Below are 25478 nucleotides of genomic sequence, written 5' to 3'. Positions count from 1 at the left end.
CGCATGCGCCCTGACCCAATGGGATCCACCTGGCAAGCCCCCTCCTGGGGATGCTCTGCCCATCTGGGGCTGTTGCTCCATTGCTTGGCAACTGAGTCATTTTAGCGCCTGAGGGAAGGCCATGGAGCCATCCTCAGCACCTGGGGCCAACTTGCTCCAACTGAGCCATGGCTGCAGGAGGAGAAGAGAGAGATAAAAGGAAGATGGGGAGGAGTAGAGAAGCAGATGGTCACTTCTCCTGTGTGCCCTGACCGGGAACTGAACCCGGGACATCTATACACCGGGCGGATGCTCTACCACTGAGCCAGCTGGCCAGGGAGACAAGCTGTTCTGAAACAATAAGCAGCAGCCGTGTGGGGGTCCTGCCCTTTTCTTGTCTGACTCAATTCCCGTTCAGGCATTAGCTTACTTGGTGCAGAAAAAAAAGGAAAATACAGAATTGGCATCCATTGTTAGGCATCTTCTGTTCCTCAGACCCTGCTGGGAAAGGCCTGAAGCCAGCAGCCTAGTCCTATGAGGACACTCGTATCTGTGATCCAGGCAGGGGTACGCTAGCCCACTCTGAAAGGGCAGCTTTGAGAAGAGGCCGCTCGATGCAGGCTCCATGGTATCACCTTAGATAAGTCACCCTTAATTTCTACATGCACCCCAGATGCTCCTCAGAAGAAGGTCAGTCTTTAAAACTCGACCAGCAGAAGGTAAAAATGGAACCTGTTGTCTTTTCCAAGGTTTGATTAGAGTTTTTAAAAGATACTTCTGGAAAATGATCTGGACTAAGATGGAGGACTGGTGAGCCCAGGTAGTGAGGCTGTTCCGAAGGACTGTGGTAGATGTGATCGTGGCTTAGGGCTGAGAAACACAGTGGACCTCCAGGGTCAGAGCTGCATGGCTCCCACGTAGGTACAAAGGAAGTGCCCCGCTCTCCCACCCAGAAAGACACATGGGCAGGTTGGAGTTGTATCAGTTGTATGATTTGGAGAAAGTCAAATCCCTTGTCTGTTTTCTTACCTGAAAGTGATGAGCAAGGCTAGGAGGGCCCAACTTTGCTAACATCTCTAATATCTATCCACTCTAAATTCTGACTTTTAACAGGTCCCAAGCAGAACAAGTATCTGTTTCTGCCAGGAGTAGACTGGGCAACCATTGTGGGGCATGCATAGCCCACCTTTTATCTAGCCTGGGAATTCCCCTAACCTAGGGGGCAAGACTCCTCTTGAGAGCTGGCACCTGCAGGCTAGGTCTGGGCACAGCTCCAGCTTGAGGCTCTTAGCGGAACACACATCAAAACCTCCAGGTTAGAGTAGCTGGTAGGGGTGAGGGTGGGGACTTCCTATACTTATTTATCATTGGGGTTTCTGTGAGGAAAAGTACTGGGTTTGAGAACAGCCAGCTCTATAGCAGGCAGCTACTGAAACAAGTTCCCATCAGATAGGGTCTCTATGTAGAATTGAAAAGGAAGGGAGAACCCCCTAGTCTGGTTTTTAGAGGGGAACTCCTATAAGTGAAAAGCTGTGGCCTTCACCAGGGAGTCCACTGCCCCTCAGACAGCTCGTGGGCAGCCTGCTGAACTTGACCATCACTGAGGTGCCGTCTGCGCCAGCCCACCGCGGATTTTCCCTGCCTGGTGTGGCCACAGCCTGCTCATCTGAGCACTCAAGCCAGGGAATGATGTCTCCCCTGAGGCGTCCCCTGAGGCTAAATGGAGTAGGCCCTCTTTTCCTGTGGAGCAGAAATGAGAGCCAGAAACAGACTGAGAGCCCGCCCTGCTGAGCCAAGAGGCGGCTAGAGCCATACGAAGCGCATTAACTATTAATAATTTCCAGTTGTTTGCTCGCTGGATTCGGCCGGCTCTCCAAGCCTCTGCAGGCCGGGGCTCTGCTCTGGCTTCCCCAGACCGCCAGGGCTGGAGGTATTAGCGCCTGCCGGGCCCTACTGGGACAGGACGAGGGGACAGGCGCCGTCAGGGGCCTGGGACGAGTGGGGTCGCACGTCCACCTGCAGCGGGCGGGACCGGACGTGGGGCCGCATGGGGCTCTCGGGGAGGCCAGCCCGACGCCCCTGGCGCGCAGGGACCCGCCGCTCCGGGCTGGCTGGGTAGCCGGGCGGAGCGCAGAACGGGCGGCGCACCGCGTGAGTGCAGCGGCCCCTGGCGCCCGGCCTCGGGCTCGGCCTATGCGGGACGGCCCGGCGGGCGGGGCGGAGCTGGGGGCGGAGGACCGAGGGCGGAGAGCGGAGGGCGGGCCCCGGGCGCGGCGGCGGGCCAGAGCCGGACGGCGCGCGGACAGCGGGCAGGCAGGGGGACCGGGCGGGCAGCGGCCCCGGCCCGCGTCTGCGCCCCTCGCTGGTCCGCGGCCCCGGTCCGGGCCCCGCCGCGCGCACAGCCACAGCCATGGTGGGCCGGCTGAACCTGCAGGATGTGCCCGAGCTCGTGGACACGAAGAAGAAGGGCGACGGCGTCCTGGACAGTCCGGATTCGGGGCTGCCCCCCAGCCCCAGCCCCAGCCACTGGGGGCTCACGGCGGCCGGCGGCGGCGGCAGCGGGGAGCGCGCGCAGGCACCCGGAGCGCTAGAGCCCGACGTGGCGGCAACCCCCGTGGTCCTGGTGAGTGGCTCCGCCCTGGCCCTCTCCTTCCCCATCCCACCCGCAGCCGGGCCAGGGAAGACCACCAGCCGTTCATGCGGCCCCTTTCGGGGCGCACCGTCGGCGCCGCCACCCTCCCGTCGGGACGGCGTGGCCATAGCTGTGAGCCTGGGGCGGGAGCTCTGCGAGTGCCTGGCCAGCTGGAGCCGGTGGCTGGAAAATTGTCATCGCCTAGGAGGCGCGGGAGCCCCGGGCGAGTCAAGCCGCCGCCTCCTCCCTTCGGGGTGGCAGCCCCTGGGGCTGCCAGGCTGTGGCTCGGCCACATTCCTGCCGGGCCGGGCTGGAGGGGGTTCCGGGCCACGGACTGCGTGCCTGGCACTCCCTCCCGGGCTTTGCCCCTGCGGACGGCGGTTCCCAAGGGCCTTACGCCTTCCAGCTGGTCTAGGAGAGAGTGGTGTGCTCTGGCTCCCCAGCTCTCCGATTTAGAGAGCGAACGGGGCCAGCCTTTGGGGACTATGTTAATGGCCTTGGAGGGACCTTTTGAGAAGAGTCACCTCATGAGCCTCCCACCTCCTGGTGGCCCCCCCTTAGGGGTTCAGCCACTTAACCCATATCTGGCACGTGATGGGTGGGAAGCCTTTAGGTTGGTGGAAACTTTCGAAAATGAATCCTTTAATTTAAAAAAAAAAAATTTATTTAAAGAAAAACACAGTCTCTGCTGCCTTAGCAATTGCTCAGGTGGTGGTGTTGACTGCCTTTACCTAGAGCTTCCGGAAGACAATATCCTGCATTCAAGTCAAAGCTCAGAGTGGGGTTCTCACCCCAGCCCTCCCCCTTGGGGGTGGGTGTTTACGGTCTTCTCCCTTGGGGTGAAGTAATCAGTGGCTGCCCCTTAAGGACCCACACACCTTGATCGTGTGTGGAATTCTTGACCCACTGACCCCGTCTCTCCATGGACATCTGTGCATTCTGTCATCTGCATTAGAAGGCAGCACTAGCTTTAACTTGGCTTTCAGAACCCTGGTGATTTGGCCCTTTCTAGGCTCATCTTCCACATCCCCTGACCACAGGCTAGTGCCTCTAGTGCTGCTCCGTCCACTTGGCATGGCTTTTCTCTCCAAGCTCATCTCCTTCTACCCCTCTCCACACTCAGTCAGCTTTTCCACCTGTCAATTCCACCAGTCCCTTCAGTGTCCAACTTGTTACTTCCTCTGGGAAGTCTTCCTTGATGCTTCCTAGAGCCATGCTAGAGCCTGTGGCTTCAATCTCATTCCCTGGTGGCACCTTTTTTATGCGTTTGTTTTAACTTCTGCTGCCCTTTCCCACCCCTGGACTGCACCTGGAGCCAGGTGTGTGTGCAGTGTCTGCTGGGTGGGCAGGAATGAGGGAGCAGAGAAGGGAAGGCAGGGGCAAGAGAACCAAGTGCTGTGTGGATACCTGAAAGAAGGCTGTGACGTGAGTGTCGGAGAGTCCGCCCACCTACTCTCGTGGCTGCATGCTGCAGCCCAGGACTGTCTGGAAGGTGCCCCCTAGGCTGGGGAATGTCTGACAGCCAGAGAGCTGGGGGCAGAGCAGGGCCCACTGTCTGGACTTGGGGGCTGTTTCCAGAAGCTCTGCAGCTGCCAGTGCCCACACTTCACCCCTCCCCCATCCACTGGCCTTGTTCTCAACCACAGCCCCTCCCGCAGCCAAGGCTTATTCAACTCTCCACCCAAGTTCAGGTGCTGGACCCTCAGGACCCTTACCCTTTCCGTGACCTGCCCTGCTCCCCTTTGGTGTCTGTATTTCCAACCTATAACTTCAATGATACCTTGTCCTGGTAACACAATCAATGTCTTAGAGCGAACCTTCTAGAAACGTCTGTTTCCTTCTCTGTCTGGAAGATGTGGAGGTGGGACTGCCCCACAAGTGTGGATCCTTCTCTCAAAGTGGACAAAGAACATGACAGGTTCCCCAGGAAACTTGGCAACCCCAAGGGCTGCTCTCTGTTGCAGGTAACACAGAAGGCCCACTTCCCGTCAAACCCGGTGAGAATTAGCACCTGTGTCTAGGATAGAGTCTTACTTACTGAAGCTGCCTAATGAATCCGAAAGTCCAAAACTGACCAGACTAGAAGCCAGTTAACCTCTAGGCATATTGTACTCTGGCTCTTTGAGTTTTCTGGGTAGTAGAGAGTGACAATGAGAGCTTTGGGGGTGTTCAGCTTACCAGTGGGGGTGTAGAATCCTCTGTCTTGTTTGGGGGTTGATCTCCCCAGAGACAGAGAAGGTGGGTGAAGTTGTACTGAATCTGTAGTGTAAAAAAATCCCTGGTACAATTATTTTGTTTTGGCTTTCTCTCTCTCTCTTTTTTTTTTGGTGCCGTGACTAGGATATGTACCGTGTTTTGGCTTCTTCTAAAGTGCTGCTGAGACAATGACAGGGTTGGGGGCACATCATTGAGGGTTCTGGTTAGTGGAGCCCAGATGATCGAGGTTTCCCAGCCGCCTTGCTGCAGGATGGCACAGCAGTCCCTGGGTCTGGCTCGGTGATGCCACCGAGCTTGTGTTTGTTTCCTCTTCTTTGCCTTTCACAGAACCTCGTATGGGAGGGGCACCCCCTTGGTGTGCAGCTAGATCTCAGAGGATGTGTGCTGTGCTGTGACTCCTTTGTAGGCATACAGCACGTTCATGATAGACCTGGGATGCGAACCCAGACCTCTTGGCTCCCTGTCCGTTGCTCTTTTCAACCCTTCTCTGGCATCATTTCCAAGAATGGGGACCCAAATCACAGTTGGGCCTTCAGCTGGAGTGTCAGACCCAGGATCTTCTATGCGGGAGATGTCCACTTGGCCTTGTGGTCTAACTGTGTTCTCCATCCTCACAGAATCCGGCCTCTCTCCCCACTCCCCTGGCCTCCGCATGCGTACCAAGGTTATGCCCCCTGTCCTTTGGCGAAGGAGTGGAGTTTGACCCCTTACCACTGACGGAAGTAAGGTAAATACAGCAGGCTCTGATTTAATTTTATTTGTAAATTTTTAATTTTTTTGATTAATCACAAAAGTGTACCAAAGATTATTCATAGTTTGGTAGGCACTTTTTCAGATTTTTTCCCTGCATTCTAACTAATTAAATATATAGACACAATTTTTAAAATAAAAACAAGATCATGTTACACATCAAGTTCTGCAATTTGGCCTGGCCGGTTGGCTCAGTGGTAGAGCGAGGGCCCAGTGTGTGGATGGCCCGGTATATGGATGTCCTGGGTTGGATTCCTGGTCATGGCACACAGAAGAAACACCCATCTGCTTCTCTCCCCCACCCCTCTCACTTCTCTCTCTCTTCCCTCTCCCTTGCCACCCTGCAGCTATGGCTCAATTGGAGCAAGTTGGCCCCGGGCACTGAGGATGGCATCTTGGCCTCCCAAGAGCTCAGTTGCTGGGAGCAACACCCTAGGTGGGCAGAGTATCGCCCCCTAGTGGGCTTGCGGGGGATCGTGGTAGGGACACATGCAGGAGTTTGTCTCTAACTTCTCTACTCTCACTGGAAAAAAAAAAAGCCCTGCTTTTTCTACCTCATAGGTCATAGCCATAACATTTTAAAATTTTTCTAATAAAGTAATTCTTTCAAATGCTGGTCTCCATTTCCCTACCCCCACCTAACCGCCCACCCCTGCTTCAAGGTGCTGTAGCCTTGTTTTATGTTAGAATGTCCCTGGGAAAGTACCATTCTTCCTTTGGGGATGTATCATCCAGGATTATCTGGTAGCAGAGATTTACTGAAGAGGCTCTGTTCAAGATATGTCTTTTTAGAAAAAGGAATTTTACTTTTGGGAGCTGGTGGTTTTATAGCTGGAGTTTCAGCTGCCTTTACACAAAGGGCCCTTTGATGAGGAACAAAGGAGGCTCACCAGTTTAGAGGTGAGCAGTTGAGCCCTTTATTCCTGCAGAGCTTGTATTTTGAACAAAATGAGGACATGACTTCATGACATTAGTTTTCACCAGCCTCTTACCTACTTGCCCAAGGAGAATAGGCGTTTCCTTCCAACTCATTGAAAAGAATGCTGATTCTTATGCCCTGACCAGTGGGTTGGGGCTGGTGGGGCAGTGCTGTCAGGCATGTCTGTGTGTGAGACTCATACATGTTTTAGTACTTAGGAAGCTGTAATAATTACACAGGAAAATGAACTAATGCTTGGCTTATATTAAAAAAAAATTTAACTCCAAAATTACCAAAGAAGGACTTAAAAAAAAAAGTACCTGCTGAAAAACATTGATGTTTGTTCATTTTATAGAAATCAAGATCGTAATTGGCTTTGATTGACAAGGTCAGGTCGCAGAGTCCCAGGTCTCAGCCCTATCTCCAAACTGAAGACCAAGGTGGATCAAGTACTAGTATTTGGTATCACCAAGCATTCAGAACTAGCACCAGGATTTCTGGGTTCCTTCATCCTCTCTTTAAAGAGCTAATTGATCACTTCAGGGGACAGCAGTACTGTTCACTCCTGGTGTAGCAGTAGAATTCACATCGTTATATAATAATTACCACAAACAGCATTTGCTGTGTGAACATCCTAACCAGTTTTTTTTTTAATTTTTTTAAAATTTATTAATTTTAGAGAGGAGAGAGGGGTAGAGAGAGAGAGAGATAGAGAGAGAGAAGGGGGAAGAACAGAAAGCATCAACTCCCATATGTGCCTTGACCAGGCAAGCCAGGGTTTTGAACCGGCAACCTCAGTGTTTCCAGGTTGACACTTTATCCACTGCGCCACCACAGGTCAGGCTCCTAACCAGTTCTTATTGGGCACCTTTTACAGAAGAAGGTAACTGAGGCTTGGAGAAGTTCAGAGGTAAGGTCGGTAACTTGACTGAGCTCTCAGAGCTTAAGTAAATGGGCACAGACTCCAGGGCCAGCTGCCTGCAGTGAGAAACAGGAAGTGCAAGGGGAACTCTAGAATCTCGCCCACCTGCATTTCAGTCCCAGCCCCCCTAACTTACTTCCACTGTGGCTTTAACCTCCGCACTTTGATTTCCTCTCCCAGGGATGTTGGGACAATTAGATGCGGGAAGTAAAGAGCTTCGAATAGTACCAAATGCGGTAAGTGCTGCAGTAACTCTGTGATGCTTCTGACTAGAGTAGCCACATCTGAAGGTCTGCACCCCAAAAGCGGTTCACAGTCACAAAAGGGACTCCAGTGCTCCTAGCTCAGAGGACTGTCTTCACGCTGCCTTCCATCTCTCACCCAGGTACACTTCCTCGGTCAAGTATGACTCAGAGCGGCACTTCATTGACAACGTCCAGCTGCCGCTGGGCCTGGCAGTGGCTTCTTGCAGCCAGACAGTCACCTGTATCCCCAACTGCACGTGGCGCAACTATAAGGCTGAGCTGCGTTTCGAGCCCCGCCACAAGCCAACCCGCTTCCTCAGCACCACCATCGTCTACCCCAAGTACCCCAAGACCGTCTACACCACTACCCTGGATTACAACTGCCGCAAAAAGCTGAGGCGGTTCCTGTCCAGCGTGGAGCTGGAAGCCACAGAGTTCCTGGGCGGCGATTACCTCTCGGATGAGTGCTGACTCCAGCGGGCTGGGTGGGGCCGGACCGGCCCCTCCGCTGCCCTGGTCGAGTTGGGCCACGCTGCCCTCTAGTGTAATTCATGCCCCTAGGAATCTAGCCTAGAGATACCTCTAAGCCCAGCCTGGGTAAGAAAAAAGAAATGTCACGGCATCTTCTAATAATTGAGAGAATTTGTTTTGTTTCGTTTTCACTTTCAAATTGTTTTTAAAAGGAGTGTATTTCTAGTTTGCTGCTGCATAGTTTCCCTAAAAGTCTCAATTTGATGAAGAAATAAAGAGACGACCAGAGCGAAAGGAAAATGGCCACAATTTGAAAAAGGGAGGGAGGGGAGAGCTTCTCTCCCATTGGTCGGTGTGTCTGAGAAAGAGTGTGGAAAAAGTCTCTGGAATGGAAAAAGTGAGTTTTAAGAACTCTAAGCCCCGGGTGTCCTCACTGCTGTGAAGTGGTGCTAATTCAGTAAGCTGTGACACCCATCTGTGTTCAATCTGTGGAGAGATGTGTTCCATTCCATTTTTTATTTCCATTCCCATTTCTATGTCCTGTCAACCGAAACGCTTGGGATTCTCTAAATCTTTTTCACGACATCAAAAAACCCCAAGCCGCAAAATAAGATTTTTTTTTTTTTAACAACAAAAAAAGAATAGAAGGAAAGGTTCGTCCTGTTTTCACCTCTTTGGGAGGGTCAGGTGAACTGATGGCGGAGTCTAGGAGCAAGGGCTTCGGTTCCGGTTCCTTCCACCGGTTGCTTCTGAGCTGAGGCTCTGGCAAAGCGCCTCGCACCCTTGGCATCTGCTGATGTCTTCACAGGCTTGTGTAACTCTCCTGATATGTATTTTGGGGTTTCCAAATACTTTCCTATTTTTTCATAAGGCAAAACATAGCAGAGAGGAATAGCATGTTCATTTGAGAGAACCGGCATTTTAAAAGAGTGCTTGGGCAAAATGCTTTTCGGGATCAAACAAGGGAGTTTCACTCACAGTGGGAACCAGTGCCCACACCTAGGACCTGCCGCCGTTGGGGAAGAGGCAGATGTAGATGTTTCTGGTATCCGGTTCATCGGGATGGATGTCCTCTCCGGAGACCCTGGGTCGCCGGCTCTTAGGACTTTGAAGAATATGTCAGCATGGCAAAGGAATTCTGCCAGCGCCTTAGGTCCACGCCAGATGCAAGGACGTTGCTCCCACCTCCCTCTCCCAGGTGAAGCAGAAGGTGGAGTCCAAGTAGGGACCAATGTCACAAGTCCAACTCCAAACTGAGTGCTGTCGTGATGGCACACATTTCTCTTAAGTGTACATTTTAGTGTCAGTGACACTCATGGTGTTGAGCGTGATCTGAAGAAACTTTGTGAATTCAGCTGAACCAGCCTCAGAAGCAGGGACGGCGGCTGGGCCAGGAGCGTGCAGTGGGCTGGGCTGCCTCTGGCTTCTCCCCCCTACCCGCCCGCCCTCACCCACCATCACTTATGCTTCCTGCCAGCCTCTGAGGTTTTTGAGTGAAAAAAAGTGGCAGATGGCTTTTTCTTTTCCGATACTGGAAAGAACGAACCATGACCGTTCCCTCTGAATACATCCAAGTGATGTCAAGTGCTCGGGGGTTACGGAGTATTATAAGCTCGACTCCCCCTACATCTCCAGGTTTCTGTTGATGGCTTGCAGCTGCCTTGGAAGCAGAATATTGATAGCTGTGAGTACCCCAGAGCCACAGCAAGGACTTTGGTTCTGAGGAGAGCAGGTGTGATGATAACCACACTCTGAAAGTCATTGGAGGCCTGTTGAGCCAGGTTGTCTGGCGTCCTCTTCAGATTGAACCATGTTTAGTATGTCAAGCTCCTAACTGGTTGAGCCCCACCCCCACCCCCTTGGAGCTTGCGGAGGGCCCTGAGTTTGCCATGGTGGGCTGGGTGGGGTTCCCCTGAGAGGGGCATTTGAGGGCCCTGTGGTCTCCTTGATCATGCAGAGCAACAAATGCTGCCTATGTTTAGAAAAGCAAATTACATGGCATTTATGATAAAAGTGGATTTTTCTCTTTGATTCCATAATCTTGTCATTTGAGACAAGTGGTAAATGTAATTTTTAAATTATGTTAAGAGAATTCCCAAGGCTTTGCTCAGGCCCAATGGGGACACTTGAATGAGCTCAGAACTGTTGTGGGCAGTGTGCCAGGCAAGACAAGGGCAGGAGAACTTGGCCTCTGACCACAGCAGTGTGTTGAGCTGTCCACATGAGCTTTTGTCTTAGCGGAATTGGGTTAAGTTCAGGCAGATCATTCTAGGTGAGGGAGAGAATCTGAATTAGATCAGTAAAGTAAGTAGACGTGAGCGATTGTGAATGTGTAATGCAAATGGAAGAGCAGGTTTTATTTTGTTAAGTTATTCACTGGGGAACCAACTTTAGTTCTTTCTAATCCTTTTTCTTCAAACCTGCTTGGCTGAAAGTTTCAGAAGAGGAAGCATGTGAAGACACAATGGGACACTTCGGGGTAGATAAATAATGTTGCTCAATGGTGGATTCACGCTGGTTTGCAAGGTGGAAGCAATGATTTTTAAAACTCATTAAAACCAAACATTTCTAAGTATATCTGGGAGATACAGTTTACTTATGAATTAAAGTCTTTATTCTCAGGCTCTTAAATTATGGCTTTCGTGTAATAAGGATGATTTGTATTTTCAGAAAATAAGTTGTTTTCTTTTCAAATCCAGACCTTTTAAAAAAGAATGATTACCTTCTCATTTGACACTTTTCCTGTTTCTAACCTTTGGAAATCCAAAATAGTATTTGACAAAAGCTATTGTTTAAACTTATCTTTGACATCTGTCCCACTCCATTTTGCTTTGTGACTTCTTCATTTAATAATAAATTATCTAAAAATAAACCAAATAACCTTAGAGTTGCTTCTCTCTCTTTCTCTCTTTTTTTTTAATTCTTCTTTCCAAGTGAGAGGATGGGAGATAAAGAGACAGGCCCCCACTGGAATCTACCCAGCAACCCCTGTCTGGGGCCAATGCTCTGCCCATTTGGAGACATGCTCACAATGGAGCTAATTTTAGCACCTGAGGCAGAGGCTCCATGTAGCCATCCTTAGCACCTGGGCTGATGCACTTGAATCAATTGAGCCATGGCTGTGGGAGGAGAAGAGAGAGAGAGAGATGGGGGTGGTAGGGGTGGAGAAGCAGATGGTCGCTTCTCCTGTGTGCCCTAACCAGGAATTGAACCTAGGACATCCACACGCCAGGCAGACTCTCTACTGCTGAGTCAACTGGCCAGGGCCAAAGTGCTTCTCTTTTTTAAAGTAAAATGATAATGTTTCAGTTAAGAAAAATGAGAAAAAACTGCTCAGTGTCTTCAAATATTTAAAGATGTATTTGTAATTTAATAGAATAACACTTCTGTCTGGCGTATGCCTTTCATCGAGGCTACAAGCTCTTCACAGGGCCCCTAGGCACAGATCGTTTCCAGGAATTTGTTTCCAGAAGTGATGTGTACTCTTCCCTACAACCAGTCTGCCCTGAAAATGCGGCTGTGGGTGATGATGTCAGGCCTGTCACCCTTCCTCTCTCCCCTTTCAAATTGCCTTTCTCCCACTTTGCAGAAGAAATATTCAATACATGTCTTAGTCTAACCATCTTTCATTTTATTGGGGGACATGGCTCTGGTCTGGAAAAACCAATAGGTACTAAACAAAAGAACAGTCAGAAACATTGGTGTCTGGGCACCAGGACCCCACTAGAGGGCTTCATGTCTATCAACATCCTACACAGCCCTGGCCGGTTGGCTCAGTGGTAGAGCGTTGGCCTGGCGTGCAGGAGTCCCGGGTTCGATTCCCGGCCAGGGCACACAGGAGAGGTGCCCATCTGCTTCTCCACCCCTCCCCCTCTCCTTCCCCTCTGTCTCTCTCTTCCCCTCCCGCAGCGAGGCTCCATTGGAGCAAAGATGGCCCAGGCGCTGGGGATGGCTCTGTGGCCTCTGCCTCAGGCACTAGAATGCCTCTTGTTGCAACAGAGCGATGCCCCAAGATGGGCGGAGCATCGCCCCCTGGTGGGCATGCCGGGTGGATCCCGGTCGGGTGCATGCATGAGTCGGTCTGACTGCCTCCCCTTTCCAGCTTCGGAAAAATACACAAAAAAAAACCCCAAAAACAAACAAACAAAAAAACATCCTACACATAGTTTGGTCAAAGATGCAGTATGGTGGCAGAAGCAAGGTTGGCCTGTATGGGTTAGTTCTCACTTCTCATATCTCATGAACTGAGGCAGTTGGAGTGATAACACTTTTCATGTGATACCTACATCTCTTCAAACTCAGACTAATGTCTTCTGTGAGGGAAAATTCCTTTGGGTCAAGCAAAGATAAGATTGATAAAAAAATATTGAAAGTGAAGGCATCTTATTATTTTTTGTATTTTTCTGAAGTGAGAAGCGGGGAAGCAGAGAGACAGACTCCTGCATGTGCTCAACTGGGATCTACCAGCATTACTACCAGGGGGTGATGCTCTGCCCATCTGGACTGTTGCTCCATTGCAACCAGAGCCATTCTAGCACCTGAGGCAGAGGCCATGGAGCCATCCTGGACAACTTTGCTCCAATGGAGCCCTGGCTGCAGGAGGAAAAGAGAGAGAAAAAGGAGAGGGGGAAGGGTAGAGAAGCAGATGGGTGCTTCTCCTGTGTGCCCTGGCTGGGAATCGAACCTGGAACTTCCACACGCCGGGCTGACATTCTACCGCTGAGCTAGGGACAAGGCATCTTATTTTATTCAAGCATCAAGTTCATGGTAAGGCTCTGTGCCTTATCTGTTAGTCTTTGAGCAACAACTCAGAAACAAATATGTTCCAGGAATGCATATTATATTTCCTATAACTTTTCTTAAGCCAATCTCTTTTTAACAGAAATTAAGTCTAGCTTGGCTGATTGGAATGACAGTGAGACCTAATATTGTCAATTAGGTTATATGGTATAAATTTTACATAAAATAAATGGGCTAATTAGCTGTTCCAAGGTTTTGTTGGGAAAATATTTTAAGGTATATAAGATTTAAGTTAAAATTGTGGTGTGTGTGTGTGTGTATGTGTGTGTGTGTAGACAGAGACAAAAGTATGTTGAAACTAATAATGTTTCAGTTTTCCCTTGAAAAATACCTTTCGAAATATATCAGATTAAGCTGATGCCTCAAGAGAAAAAGTAGTAGGTATAATTAAAAATAACATGATAAATCTTAGGGAGGCTTTTTGGTATACTTCCCAGAAACTTAAGTGAATGACTATTGATTAGGTAATGAATCCTATTGCAAGAAATGCCTCTTTTCGGCCCTGGCCGGTTGGCTCAGCGGTAGAGCATCGGCCTGGCGTGCGGGGGACCCGGGTTCAATTCCCGGCCAGGGCACATAGGAGAAGCGCCCATTTGCTTCTCCACCCCCCCCTCCTTCCTCTCCTTCTCTCTCTTCCCCTCCCGCAGCCAAGGCTCCATTGGAGCAAAGATGGCCCGGGTGCTGGGGATGGCTCCTTGGCCTCTGCCCCAGGCGCTAGAGTGGCTCTGGTCGAGGCAGAGCGATGCCCCCGGAGGGGCAGAGCATCGCCCCCTGGTGGGCAGAGCGTCGCCCCTGGTGGGCGTGCCAGGTGGATCCCGGTTGGGCGCATGCGGGAGTCTGTCTGACTGTCTCTCCCCGTTTCCAGCTTCAGAAAAATACAAAAAAAAAAAAAAAAAAAAAAAAAAAAGAAATGCCTCTTTTCAAAAACACCAATACTTTCATTATAGAGTATAATTACTAGCAAGTGGTTTGTTTATAGTGCTATTTCCCAATGGGCTTTCTTTTTTTATAATTAGTTAACTAATTTTTAATATTTTTAATTTATTGATCTTAGAGAGAGGCGAGCAAGAGCTAGGCAGTGAGGGAGGGCTGGGAAGCACCAACTCATAGTTGCTTGTTGTATGTGCTTTGACCGGGCAAGCCCAGGGTTTCAAACCGGTGACCTCAGTTTTCCAGGTCGATGCTTTATTTACAGTGCCACCATAGGTCAAGCTCCCAATAGTCTGTCTATGGAGTAAAATAAGGATCTGTGATCAAATAATTTGGGGGAAGTTAAAAGTTGAATAGTGCTAATGATAGTTATTGCAGGTCTAGGAACCCTTGTACAGTGTGTCCATAAAGTCATGGTGCACTTTTGACCGGTCACAGGAAAGCAATAAAAGACGATAGAAATGTGAAATCTGCACCAAATAAAAGGAAAACTCCCCAGTTTCTGTAGGATGATGTGGCAGCATGTGCGCATGCGCAGATGACAACGTAACACCATGTATACAGCAGAGCAGCCCATGGCCATGCCAGTCAAGATGTGGACAGTCCAGAGGAAAGTTCAGTGTGTTCTGTGGCTTGCTAAATTTGAATCCGTGACCAAAGTGGAACGTGAATATCAGCACGTTTATAACGAAGCGCCACCACATAGGAATAACATTACTCAGTGGGATAAGCAGTTGAAGGAAAGCGGCAGTTTGGTGGAGAAACCCCGTTCTGGTAGGCCATCAGTCAGTGACGAGTCTGTAGAGGCTATACGGGATAGCTACCTAAGGGGCCCTAACAAATCTGTGCGTGAGCCCACATCGAACTGCACTGAATAGGTATGAAACTGGGAGAGTTTTCCTTTTATTTGGTGCAGATTTCACATTTCTATCGTCTTTTGTTGCTTTCCTGTGACCGGTCAAAAGTGCACCATGACTTTACGGACACACTGTATTAATCAGCTTTTGTGGCACAACAATTACCACAAAAATCACAGTGGCACACAGCAATAAGCTTGCTTATAAGTTTACAGGTCCCATAGAGCAGTTTTGCCCAAGGCTAGATGTGGTGTTTTTTTTTTTCAATTTATTGATTTTAGAGAGAGAGAGGAAGGGAGAGAGAGAAACATCAATTTGTTGTTCCACTTATTTACACATTCATTGGTTGATTCTTGTATGTGCCCTGACTGGGGATGGAACCTGCAACCTTGGTGTACTGGGACAATGCTCTAACCAACTGAGCTACCCGGCCAGACAGGGCTAGGTGTTGAGTTCAGGTTTGCACCTCCTGTCTCTGAAGCAGGCTAGGGAGGTTACTTGGGGTACATTCTTCTCATGGAAGAGTTCAAACAATGTCAGAGAAACAAGTAGAAACATAATACCTCTTAAATACGACACTGGCACCCTGTTCCTTCTACCCACCTTCTATCGGTCAAGAAGCAAGTTGCACGACCAAACCTAACATCACTGGGACAGGGAACCATACTTCCCCCCTTGGATGTGGGCGGAAGTGAGTATTTGCTGTACAATAGTCTTTAATATAATATGTTCATGTGCATTAAGAATCATCAAACGCTGGTATGTAGCATTTTCCAAAACCTTTGGAACAGAGAACCCGTGAGCATTTCATGCACTAGCTCCAGCACTTCTTAGCTGTGTGACCTTGAGCAAGTCCCTTAAACTCTCTGTAAAATGGGGGTAACAAGAGTTAGTTTCTCCATAGAGATGTTGTGAGGATTAAATGAGTAAATAAATGAGAAGTGCTTAGAACAGTATGAGTTAAAAGCTATGCAAGTGTTTATTGTTTTAATTATCTTTTGGCTTGCATTTTCACTTCCAAGAATGTACCCAAAGCACTGGAAAAATGTACTAAAATGTGCATATAAGGATGTTCCTTGCAAAGTTGTTTAGAGTAGCCAAAAATAGGAAACCAAGTAGATGTCTGCAAATATGAATTGAATCCATTGTCTCTACAATGCTAGGCAAGCAGTACAAAAGATGACGTGGAAGTCAGCTCTGTAATTTGGAAAGATGTCCATGCTATATATTTTAAGAGAACCATTAAAAGACGACATGCGTATTATTACCCCATTAATTTTGTTTCCATGTATCATGTAGATACATGAATAGGAAAAGACTGGCAGCCTGGATACCAAACAGATGAGGCTACCTCTCTCTGAATGGAGGCACTATGAGGTGTTTTCAAATACTTTTTTTGCTTATCTGTGTTTCCTAATTTGTAACACATATGCATTTCCTGTACAGTTTGAAAGGTAAAAGCTCAGCGTAGAACTTTGTACAGCTTTCTGGTGATTTAAGTGTAGGGAAACCAGAGTTACATGGTTAGTCTGTCTGTCCCTCAGACCAGGCTGGAGAACTGGAGTCAGATTTTATGCTATTTGCAGGCTAACAAATCAGCTTGCCCCATTTTCATGGACGTTGGCTAAAGATACGAGACTCGAGATTCTCGGCTCAGAGACAAAGGACAGTTTATTCGTCACAGCAATAGCCAGAGGACCAGCATTTGTGCTGGTTTTGAACCTTGGTACCCAGAGAGGGATGTGAGGAGGGCCAGGTACACCGGAACAGAGGGGCTGTTACAGCAGAGGAACTCTGAGCTTAGGAACTGGAATTTTCTATAATAAGTCGTAAGCATATCTGCCACATGCTCTGGAAGGAGACATTCCCTGTCTGCCAAGGCTGTTTGTCATACCCACGTCCTTCAAAGGACAGCCTGGAACACAGGTGACTCTCCTCACAAGATGTGCAGAAACATAAGAGATTGGTGGTGGTGGTGGTGGTGGGGGGGGGTTGTCTCCCAACAACCAAAGCTTCTCAAGTGTTAATGGCCTATGAGTCACCCTGGGATCTTGTTAAACTACAGGGTCTGATTCAGGAAGTCTGGGGTGGGGCCTGAGTTGGCTAACAAGATAGTTTCTAACAAGCTCCAGGCCATGTTGGTGCTGCTGGTCCCAGGCCCATGCTTTGAGCAGAGGCTGTAGGCAGCACATTCAGCGCCAAGGCTTGGGCAGTAGTTGCAGACCAGAGTGCTGGCCTGTGGTGTTGAGATTATGTGGGGGTAGTTGAGTGAGGTAGAACCTTCCTAAACCCTTCCCAGGGATGATCAGAGGGGGACGTGTCAGTAGTGTTAAAGGCTGGGTTTGGCTGTGAACAAGTACACAGTGTGGCCCAGAGGCCTGAGAGAGTGCTTCCCCACCAGCCCAGGGGCCCTCTGGAGCCCAGCTGTTAGAGGTTCCTACCTCCTCTGGCCCCTCTCCCCAGAAAGCTTCTCTGCCAGCCACTGTTCCCAGGAACAGCTCCTTCCTTCCCACAGCACCCCTCCCTGCCTTAGTCACGCTGTCTTTCTCTGTCTCTTTCTGTTGTGGTTAAACCCCTGGGGGGAGGTGCAGTTGGGCTCCCACCTGCTTGGGGAGCCTGCCGGTGGCACACAGCACAGTAAATACTTGCCTTGAGCCTCTGTGTGGAAGAGGCTTAGCCACAAACTTTAATAAGTTTGATTCTGAGGGCAATTTTAGGGTTACACAAAAATTGAATAGAATCCACCAAGATTTCCCACACAACACCTCCACACTCTCCCCTGGTTCCCCCATTCCTCACATCTTGCTTTAGAGTGGTTCATTTACTACAATTGATGAGCCAATATTGACACACTATTAAGTAACTGAAGTCCACAGTTTAGGAGTCTCTCTCAGTGTACATTCTATGGTTCTGGACAAATGTGTAATGACATGTGTCCACCATGACAGCGCTGCACTGAATAGTCTAACCCTACCCTCTACCTGTGTTCCACCAATTCATTCTTCCCTCCTTCTCCAAACAGTCTCCTTTTGTGACCTCATCTCGGAAATGACATTCCATCACCTTTACATTTCTATTCCTTAGAGTCAATAGGTCCAGCCTGTCCTCGAGGGGCAGGGATCATGGGGGGCACCGACCACACCAGTCCACACAAAAGTTGTTGTCCTCCTGGAACTTGTCTCCCTGCAGTGTCCACAGTGGATGTTCACAAAGCTCACGCAGGAACAAGCTGCCCCCGAGTCTCCAGCCACTGCTGGTAGGAAGCCCAACGTCTACTCACGGTGGGAGCGTCTTAGAGTGAGTCGGTCAGGTCAGCACATCCTCGCTCTCTGACCAGCCTGAAAGGTTGAAACCCACCTGCCAGGCTCCACCAAAACCGGGTAGAAAACATAAACCCAATTATTATCACTACAGAGTGCTTGGTGACTGATACATTCTGTGCCAAAATGGCTCAGGGATCAATGATTACAGAACATATTTCATCTTCAGCTAATAGATTCCATAGGGCTGGCCAAGCGTCAGTAGTTCTGGGATAAGCGTGCAGTCAATCCATACAGCTGAGAAGAACTCATGCTATGCAGTCCACCTCCATGACTTTGGTTGGGGTCTTTTAATAATGAACCATTCTTCATCGAGAGGGTAATGAACAAATCCCTCTACCTGGTATTTGTTTAAAGAATTACTCTGCATTATATGTAGGTTCTATGTAGATTCTATGACTATCTGTCAAGTACTTGTGTCCAGTGGGTGGTCCCTATCTCCCCCACTTCCTATGCAACAAATATACCGTTTCCTTGGCCGCTATGATTAGTCCAGTGGTGGCGATATGAGCTGGGCTACGCCAGAGACATTCTATGAGATTGATGTAGGCACTAGATAGGGACACAGGAGTGACTCTCTTCTCTTTGAAGAACTACTAAGATGTCAGGCGGCCATCTTTGCAGTCCTGTTACAGGACCCTGCCCGAGCATGAGGCTAATACAGGGGAGGCAGAGGCATGGAGAAAAAGACAAAGTTTGATGGTCCAGTGTGACCTCCTAGATCTAGCCATGCCTAAAGCCACAGCCAACCCTGAACTGTTGGCTTTATTTATTTCTAAATGAACTTATTGGGGTGACATTGGTTAATAAAATTATACTGGTTTCCGGTGTGTAACTCTGTAATACATCAGCTGTATATTGTATTGTATGTTCACCACCCCAAGTCAAGTTTCCGTCCATCACCATGTGTCTCCCCCTCTGCCGTCCTCTACCTCCCCCCAGCTCCTACAATCCCCACACTGTTGTTTGTGTCTATAAGACAGTCTCTCCAGTGGCTATGTGACTACCCCAACCTAAAATATAATTGCTCAATATTCTTATAATGGAGTGCTTCCTACTAGGGACCAGCTACTATGCCAAATGATTTATGTAATCACTGCATTTGATTCTGACAACAGTAAGATAGATATTTGCATCCCTGTTTCCAGATGTGGTACCTAAGGCTCAGGGAGGTTAAGCAATTTGTCTGAGGTCACACAGCTAACATGGTGGGAAAGAGTTACATTTAGCCCCGATGTCAGAGCTCACGTTTAACCACTATCCCAGAACATCTCATGACAGAAAGGCAAGCACAGGCCGCTGCTACCCCCACCCAGAATGGAAGACAAAGTGACCAAGGAAGGCATCCTGAAGCTGGTGTGTACCCAGACTCCACGCACTGCACCCCCAGCCACTAAGGTGGACCCAGAGCACAGAGGAGTTGCCTCTCAGCTGCTCCACCCTCCACTCTGTACCTTGAGGGTAAAGGGGAGGGCAGGGCTCTTCCAAAAGTCCCTTCCTGTACTTTGCAGGGTACAATGGCCAGAGTGTGAAAACTCTGTAACCAGCTTCTCAAGAAAGGGTGGGAAGAGGCTACTCTGTTAGCTGGGGGTTAGCAGGGACCACGATAGCCACTTTCATTTAACTTAAGTAACCGCTCTGTGGTGTTTTGTATTGATTTTCAGCTTCTAGTATCCTGCATGTCTTTAACTCCGTGGAAGGCAGGGACCTTGTCTCTCCCTCTCAGACTTGCATTGGTTACACACAGGTGGCCGATGTTACCCCAGAGATCACCCCTATCTCTAGGAACTTTCGGTCTGCATCTTTGTGTCTGACGGTGATTCCCCCCAAACTGAGGTAGGCCCCTAGGCCCACAGGTGTGGCTGGAAACCCCAGAAAATGACACTCTCCCCCCCTCCAGGCACAGCCCTCAGCCACATAAAGGCTGGCAGGTTAATCCTGACAACATTTCCCTGTGGATTGAGCCCCAGGGTGACCCTGCATGGAAGCTGGTTAACAGTGTCCCTGGATCGGCTGTCTTCCGTTCCATTTCCTCCCTGATATTTCCTTCACCTCCCAAACAATCTACTTGCATCTGAGTCCTTGTCTCAGGGTCTGCTTCTGGGAGAATACAAATTAAGACAACACATGGTCCTTACTCAGTAAATATTTGTGGAAGAGAATATTAACTTGGGACAAGTAGTATAGTAAGGCCTCTATAATGCTCCAAAACTTTGCTTAAAATACCACTTGGGGGATTAAGGAGGATCATGTCTATAAGAGAAGCAAAGACTTCTCATAATAACCTCCCAGGAATGATGTTCTGGGACTCACTTATTTTGAAGACCATATAAGGACAGGGTGTGTATTTAATTAAAAGTCTCTAGGATATCTGAAGCATTTTGCCTGAGCCCACACAAGTGTGCGGTGTGTGGGGTTCTACCCATGAAGTTCATTTAAGACTTAGACTTGATATTCAGACACACTTTCACATTTTTGAATGATGGAGGGACAGGTTATAGACATCTAACTGTGATGAGAAATTAAATAACAAAGAGATGCCAGCTTATTTGAGAAAAAGGAAATTCTGAAAAGCACTTTGTTCATTAAATTGCTTATGGTCACGAACTGTGGCTTTCCTGGCAATTAAGGGCGCCCTGGTGAGAGGCGTGGTTGACCTTGTCTACACACCAGACATCTGCTTCCTTCAGATGTAGGTCTGATTTCTTTTTAGTATTCTTCTTTTTCAACACACAAACTTATGGCAAGGATAAAATATAAGCTTGTCAGTATCACAGGTGGATTTTTCACTCTGGCACAGTAGGGGCTAAATAACAGTGTGGGAGCTTTGGAGTAAGGTTTCCTTCAAAGTGCTGATTAGGGTGGTCGGCTTTTTAAAAAAAATTCAGTGAGAGGAGGGAAGGCAGAGAGACACTTCCACATGCACCCTGAATGGGATCCACTAGGCAAGCCTACTAGGGGGCAATGCTCTGCCCATCTGGGGCATCTCTCTGTTGTTCAGCAACCAAGCTCTTCTTAGTGCCTGAGGTGGAGGCCATGGAGCCATCCTCAGTGCTGGGGGCCAACTTACTCCATTGAGCTATAGCTGCAGGAAGGGAAGAGAGACAGAGAGAGAGGCAAGAGGGGGGAAGGGGGAGCAGATGAACGCTTCTCCTGTGTGCCCTGACCGGAAATTGAACCTGGAACATCCACATGCCGTCCTGATGCTCCACCACTGAGCCAACCAGCCAGAGCCTAAGGAAGTCAGTTTTTAAAGAGGGTTGCCTGCTGTTGGTGCTGCTGTCTCTGTCTGAGAGGCTAGGCTCTCAGGTGTCTCCTTGGCACAGGTGTCGGAGTGGAGGCCCTTGAGGGCCCAAATCTGGTACCGCTTCCTCCTGTTCAGTTTATATATACGAATCCTTTCTTTTTCAGCCTCTGGGTCGGAAAGAATTCCATCCCAACGCAGACTCTCGTTGATCTGGTTTGAAAGGTTCCCTTCTATTTCGGCAAAGTGGGGGAGGCTTACAGAGGAGGAGAAAGGAGAGGTGGGCATGTTTTGCTCTTTGTCCTGTCTGTGCTCTTGCCTCAGGCCATGATTTCTGCTGAGACTTAAGGCATCTTGAAAAGATGAAGACAGCTGCTGATTCCTCCGGCTTTGATTCTGAAGTTTATCTGTTGGGCAGACAAACAGTGTTACCATTTGTGGTGATGCCTGCCCTAATCCTGCATAGGAATGCTGTCAAACTCACCAAAGATACATACATAAGGGGGGAGGGGTGGAGCCCCTCCTAACCTGGGCTCAGGTGGCCAAGCCCACCACCCTCATACACACCCACAGGCTATATGCTTTGGTCCAGTCATATGAGGATGGAGGAACCATTTGTTGAGCCTGTACTATGAGCCAGGTCCTTTGGATAAAGTCTATCAGCCCTATTGGCCGGGTGAACTTGTCAATGTCACACAGCAGGTGGCAGGGCTAGGGTTTGCATGCAGGCCTGACTCCCAGTGCCCTGTTCTTTCTACTGGGCCGTGCTGCCCCCAACTTCACCTCTCCACATGTCGACTAGATACTTTCTACTCTCCAGTCCTAGGTGTCTATGACCCCAGTCTGGACTTTTTCTTGGGGGGGTGACCTCAGTCTTTTTCTCCCCATTGATTTGAGGGAGAGGGAGGAATGGAAAGAGAGAGAGAGAGAGAGAGAGAGAGAGAGAGAGAGGGAGGGAAGCATCAACTTATTGTTCCACTTAGCTGTACACTCCTCGGTTGCTTCTCGTATATGCTCTGACCAGGGATTGAACCTGCTGGGATGATGTGCTATCCACTGAGCCACTAGGCCAGGGCCTAGACTACTTTATGATGGGAGAAATGGAAAACAAAACAAAAACTTCCTACACCTGACTGCGGAAAGCAATGTTATGCCAAGCCAGGAAATACTTCTGCTGTGTGGCTTGTACTGATTTTTTTTTTACATTAATAGCATTCCTGAATTACACAACACAAACACAAAACACTTTAAGTTGTGGTTCTTTCATCAGCTTATCCTTTTTGGAGGGAAAGAAAAATCTCCCCCAAAAAAGAGGAACAAAAATAAGAAAACCCTCTTTTGACATTTCTATACCTTTCTACTCCCCTAAAACTATTTGGTGTCCCCGGCTGACAGTATACGGTACATGCCACTGTCATTTCTAGAGTCAGAAGCCAAGCCAAAAAGACAATACATGTCCTCAGTTGGTTTTACAGACACACATAGGGCTTTTTGACCTAAACTCCAGAATTGATTTCTTGCCTTTTTATTACAATGCCACCTGAAGATGTAATTATAATTTCCTATTTCTTCCTTCCCCAACTTCAAGGTTGCCATGGGGAAAGCTGCCGCTCCTTCTGCCTCCAGCTTCCCAGGGATACCACCTCTGCACACAAGGGCCCAGGCCCAGAAACTTGAACCCAGGACTAGCCACACAAGAGTTCAGGGCTGCTGTGCCAGGGTCAGTGAGAACCACCTCCCTGACAACCAGAGCCCTGGAGAGGGACCACACAGGTGACAGCGGAGACTTAGCACTCACAGGCTGGTGTATTCTCCATCACTGCTATTCTCTCTCCATAAAGTGGGAGCTCAGTACCTTTGTCAAGAAATCAAGGGGTTCTATGGGAGTTTAGTGAGATGTAGAGATTCTGTGGGTTTGTGGCAGTTCTTGGTATGTGTATGTCTGATGTGTTCTTGAGGGAAACTGGAGAACATGCATGCATATAGTTATATGTCTACCTGAACTCTCTGGGAAGAAAGTCTGTGCATGTGATGAAACAGTATCTATATATGTGTGCAGAATGTGAATGTGCATGCCTTATCAGTATCTGCGCTTTAGTTAGTTGGGTTTTTGGTGGGTTTTTTTGTCTTTTTTTTTTTTTTTTTTTGTATTTTTCTGAAGTTGGAAATGGGGAGGCAGTCAGACAGATTCCCGCATGTGCCCAACCGGGATCCACCCGGCATGCCCACCAGGGGGCGATGCTCTCTGCCCATCTAGGGCGTTGCTCTGTTGTGACCAGAGCCATTCTAGCACCTGAGGCAGACACCACAGAGCTATCCTCAGCACCCAGGCCATCTTTGCTCCAATGGAGCCTCGGCTGCGGGAGGGGAAGAGAGAGACAGAGAGGAAGGAGAGGGGGAGGGGTGCAGAAGCAGATGGGTGCTTCTCCTGTGTGCCCTTGCTGGGAATCAAACCTGGGACTCCTGCATGCCAGGCCTACGCTCTACCACTGAGCCAACCGGCCAGGGCCTTGTGGTTTTTTTTTGTTGTTTTTTTTTTAAGATTTTTAAAATTTATCGAGAGAAAGAGAAAGGCAGGGGAAGGGAGGAATAGGAAACACTAACTCTCAATTGTTTCTCATATGTGCCTTGGACCTCAGTATTCCAAGCTGACACTGTACACACTGTGCCACCACAGGTAAGGCCTGTGCTTTAGTATTATTTGGTGGTTATACTGACATAAGAGGGAGTTGGGATTATAAAAGTATGTAGCAGCGACTGAAGTGATGATGTGTGTGCAGTCGAAGGCTGGCCTTGGTGGGTGGGGGGTGGGGGACAACAGTCTATGCAGGGAGGATACTACTTTGTATGCATTAACTGGGTGTCTACATAACATCCAGAGACAAGGTACCCCTGAGAAATGAGGGGGCCAGGAGGGTCTCTAGGCAGAAGGCCGAAGTCTGTGTTTCTGTGGGGAGTGTCTGCCTCTAGTGCCTTAGTTTCTCTGGCTAGGGGAAAGTCTGTGAGAAGATGAGGGGATCTCTGCAGGAGGGCTTGAGATTTCCGTGGGGGAGGTTTGGCTGTTTAGGGCTGCAATTCAGCTGAGGGATTAGGAAGTTGGGAGGGTTTCTATAAAGTGAAGGGACTGTAGGGGGGGCTGGGAGGTTTTGTGGGAATAATGCTGGGTGACTGGGGTTGTCTCCGTTCGGGGTAGAGGGTCTCCATGAATGTTGAGAATTCTTGATGTAGGATTTGGGGTCCCTGTGATCTTTGGGGAGGGTTTCTGTGGACATAGACGGTCTTTATGAACAGGGGAGAGGTATCACTGTGCAACGAACAGCAGGACATCTGTTTGGGACTGGCGGGTTTGTTTCTGGTCCGAACTGGTTGGCCCCCAGGTAGTTGTGGGTCTCTGTGAAGGGCAGGGGTGGGTGACCTCGTAAAAAAACAAAAAACAAAACACAAAACCCACAGGTACAGGAGATGAGGCTTCCAGCTTCCGAGCTGTTTCTCTTACCGTCCCCCTTGCCCAACCTCTCGGTCTTTTTCTTCTTTTTTTTCTTCACCTTCTTTTTGGTAGGCCCTGAGGTGCTGTGGAAGATGGGAGGCAATCTGGATCCTTTTCCGCCCGCAGTGTCACCCTCTAGCTCCTCCTCGTCCTCGTCGTCCTCGCCATACGCCGACGCCCCGGGCCCACGGAGGCCGTCCATCTGCCCGCGGGGCCGCCACCTGAGCGTGGGCTGGCCAAGACCCCCGGCCACCTCGCCCGTTGCTCCAGGCACCCAGTGCCTGGCAAGGGCCACGCGTCTCCATGGCGACCGCCACACAGAGTGCGTGCGCAATCAGGAACCTGCCGCCCATTGACTAGGTGTGCGCATGCGTGTTTTAGTCCGTTTGAGACCGGCACAGTCGACAGAGCTTACAGGGAGAATGAACGGAGAGATTGTAAATAGTTCGCGGACACGTATCTCGTATACTCCTGTGCCTTTTTAAAAATGCTGATTGTTGTCTCCCAAACTTTTATCTCCCGAGTTCCAGTCTCATACATCTACCCTGAACTTAAAAGCCCAACATATCCAAAAAACCCTACTCTTTCATCGTTCTCCAACTATCTCAGTGAACAAAACAGCTGGAGAGGCCCAAAACCTGGTGACATTCCCTCCATTTCCTCCCTGTACCCTCATGTAGGCTAGGGCTGACCGCCATGTCCTGC

The 25478-nt window shown here is 49.2% G+C and overlaps 3 protein-coding genes across 3 annotated transcripts; 1 reads left to right on the top strand and 2 right to left on the bottom strand.

The window, feature by feature from the left end:
* Window positions 1–1929: 1929 nt before the first annotated feature.
* On the bottom strand, window positions 1930–2391 carry LOC136392286 (proline-rich protein HaeIII subfamily 1-like). Its single transcript, XM_066364370.1, has one exon. The coding sequence runs from the start codon at window positions 2389–2391 to the stop codon at window positions 1930–1932; it is 462 nt and encodes a 153-aa protein (XP_066220467.1).
* On the top strand, window positions 2058–11009 carry RFLNB (refilin B). The gene is made up of 3 exons (XM_066363542.1): window positions 2058–2602; window positions 5446–5555; window positions 7805–11009. The coding sequence occupies exons 1-3, from the start codon at window positions 2390–2392 to the stop codon at window positions 8133–8135; spliced, it is 654 nt and encodes a 217-aa protein (XP_066219639.1). The 5' UTR covers window positions 2058–2389; the 3' UTR covers window positions 8136–11009.
* Window positions 11010–17761: 6752 nt separating this feature from the next.
* Window positions 17762–25054, bottom strand: LIAT1 (ligand of ATE1). The gene is made up of 2 exons (XM_066363540.1): window positions 24783–25054; window positions 17762–21693 (listed from the first exon to the last, which is right to left on the bottom strand). Exons 1-2 carry the CDS (start codon window positions 24973–24975, stop codon window positions 21293–21295), a joined length of 594 nt encoding a protein of 197 aa, XP_066219637.1. The 5' UTR covers window positions 24976–25054; the 3' UTR covers window positions 17762–21292.
* Between the last annotated feature and the right edge of the window lie 424 nt (window positions 25055–25478).

Source organism: Saccopteryx leptura, chromosome 2 (assembly GCF_036850995.1).
Source record: "Saccopteryx leptura isolate mSacLep1 chromosome 2, mSacLep1_pri_phased_curated, whole genome shotgun sequence".
Lineage (NCBI taxonomy): Eukaryota > Metazoa > Chordata > Mammalia > Chiroptera > Emballonuridae > Saccopteryx > Saccopteryx leptura.
Note: the sequence above shows the minus strand (reverse complement) of the source record. Positions and strands in the feature narration are given on the sequence as shown.

Bases quoted from the DNA above. Each gene is read 5' to 3' on its own strand.
- LIAT1 (XM_066363540.1), bottom strand. From the start codon at position 24,975: ATGGACGGCCTCCGTGGGCCCGGGGCGTCGGCGTATGGCGAGGACGAC. The intron at 21,694-24,782 runs GTAAGAGAAACA...TCTGCCCAACAG, and splicing joins GAGGTTGGGCAAGGGGGACG to ATAAACTTCAGAATCAAAGC.
- RFLNB (XM_066363542.1), top strand. From the start codon at position 2,390: ATGGTGGGCCGGCTGAACCTGCAGGATGTGCCCGAGCTCGTGGACACG. The intron at 2,603-5,445 runs GTGAGTGGCTCC...CCATCCTCACAG, and splicing joins CGGCAACCCCCGTGGTCCTG to AATCCGGCCTCTCTCCCCAC. The intron at 5,556-7,804 runs GTAAATACAGCA...TCTCTCACCCAG, and splicing joins TTACCACTGACGGAAGTAAG to GTACACTTCCTCGGTCAAGT.
- LOC136392286 (XM_066364370.1), bottom strand. From the start codon at position 2,391: ATGGCTGTGGCTGTGCGCGCGGCGGGGCCCGGACCGGGGCCGCGGACC.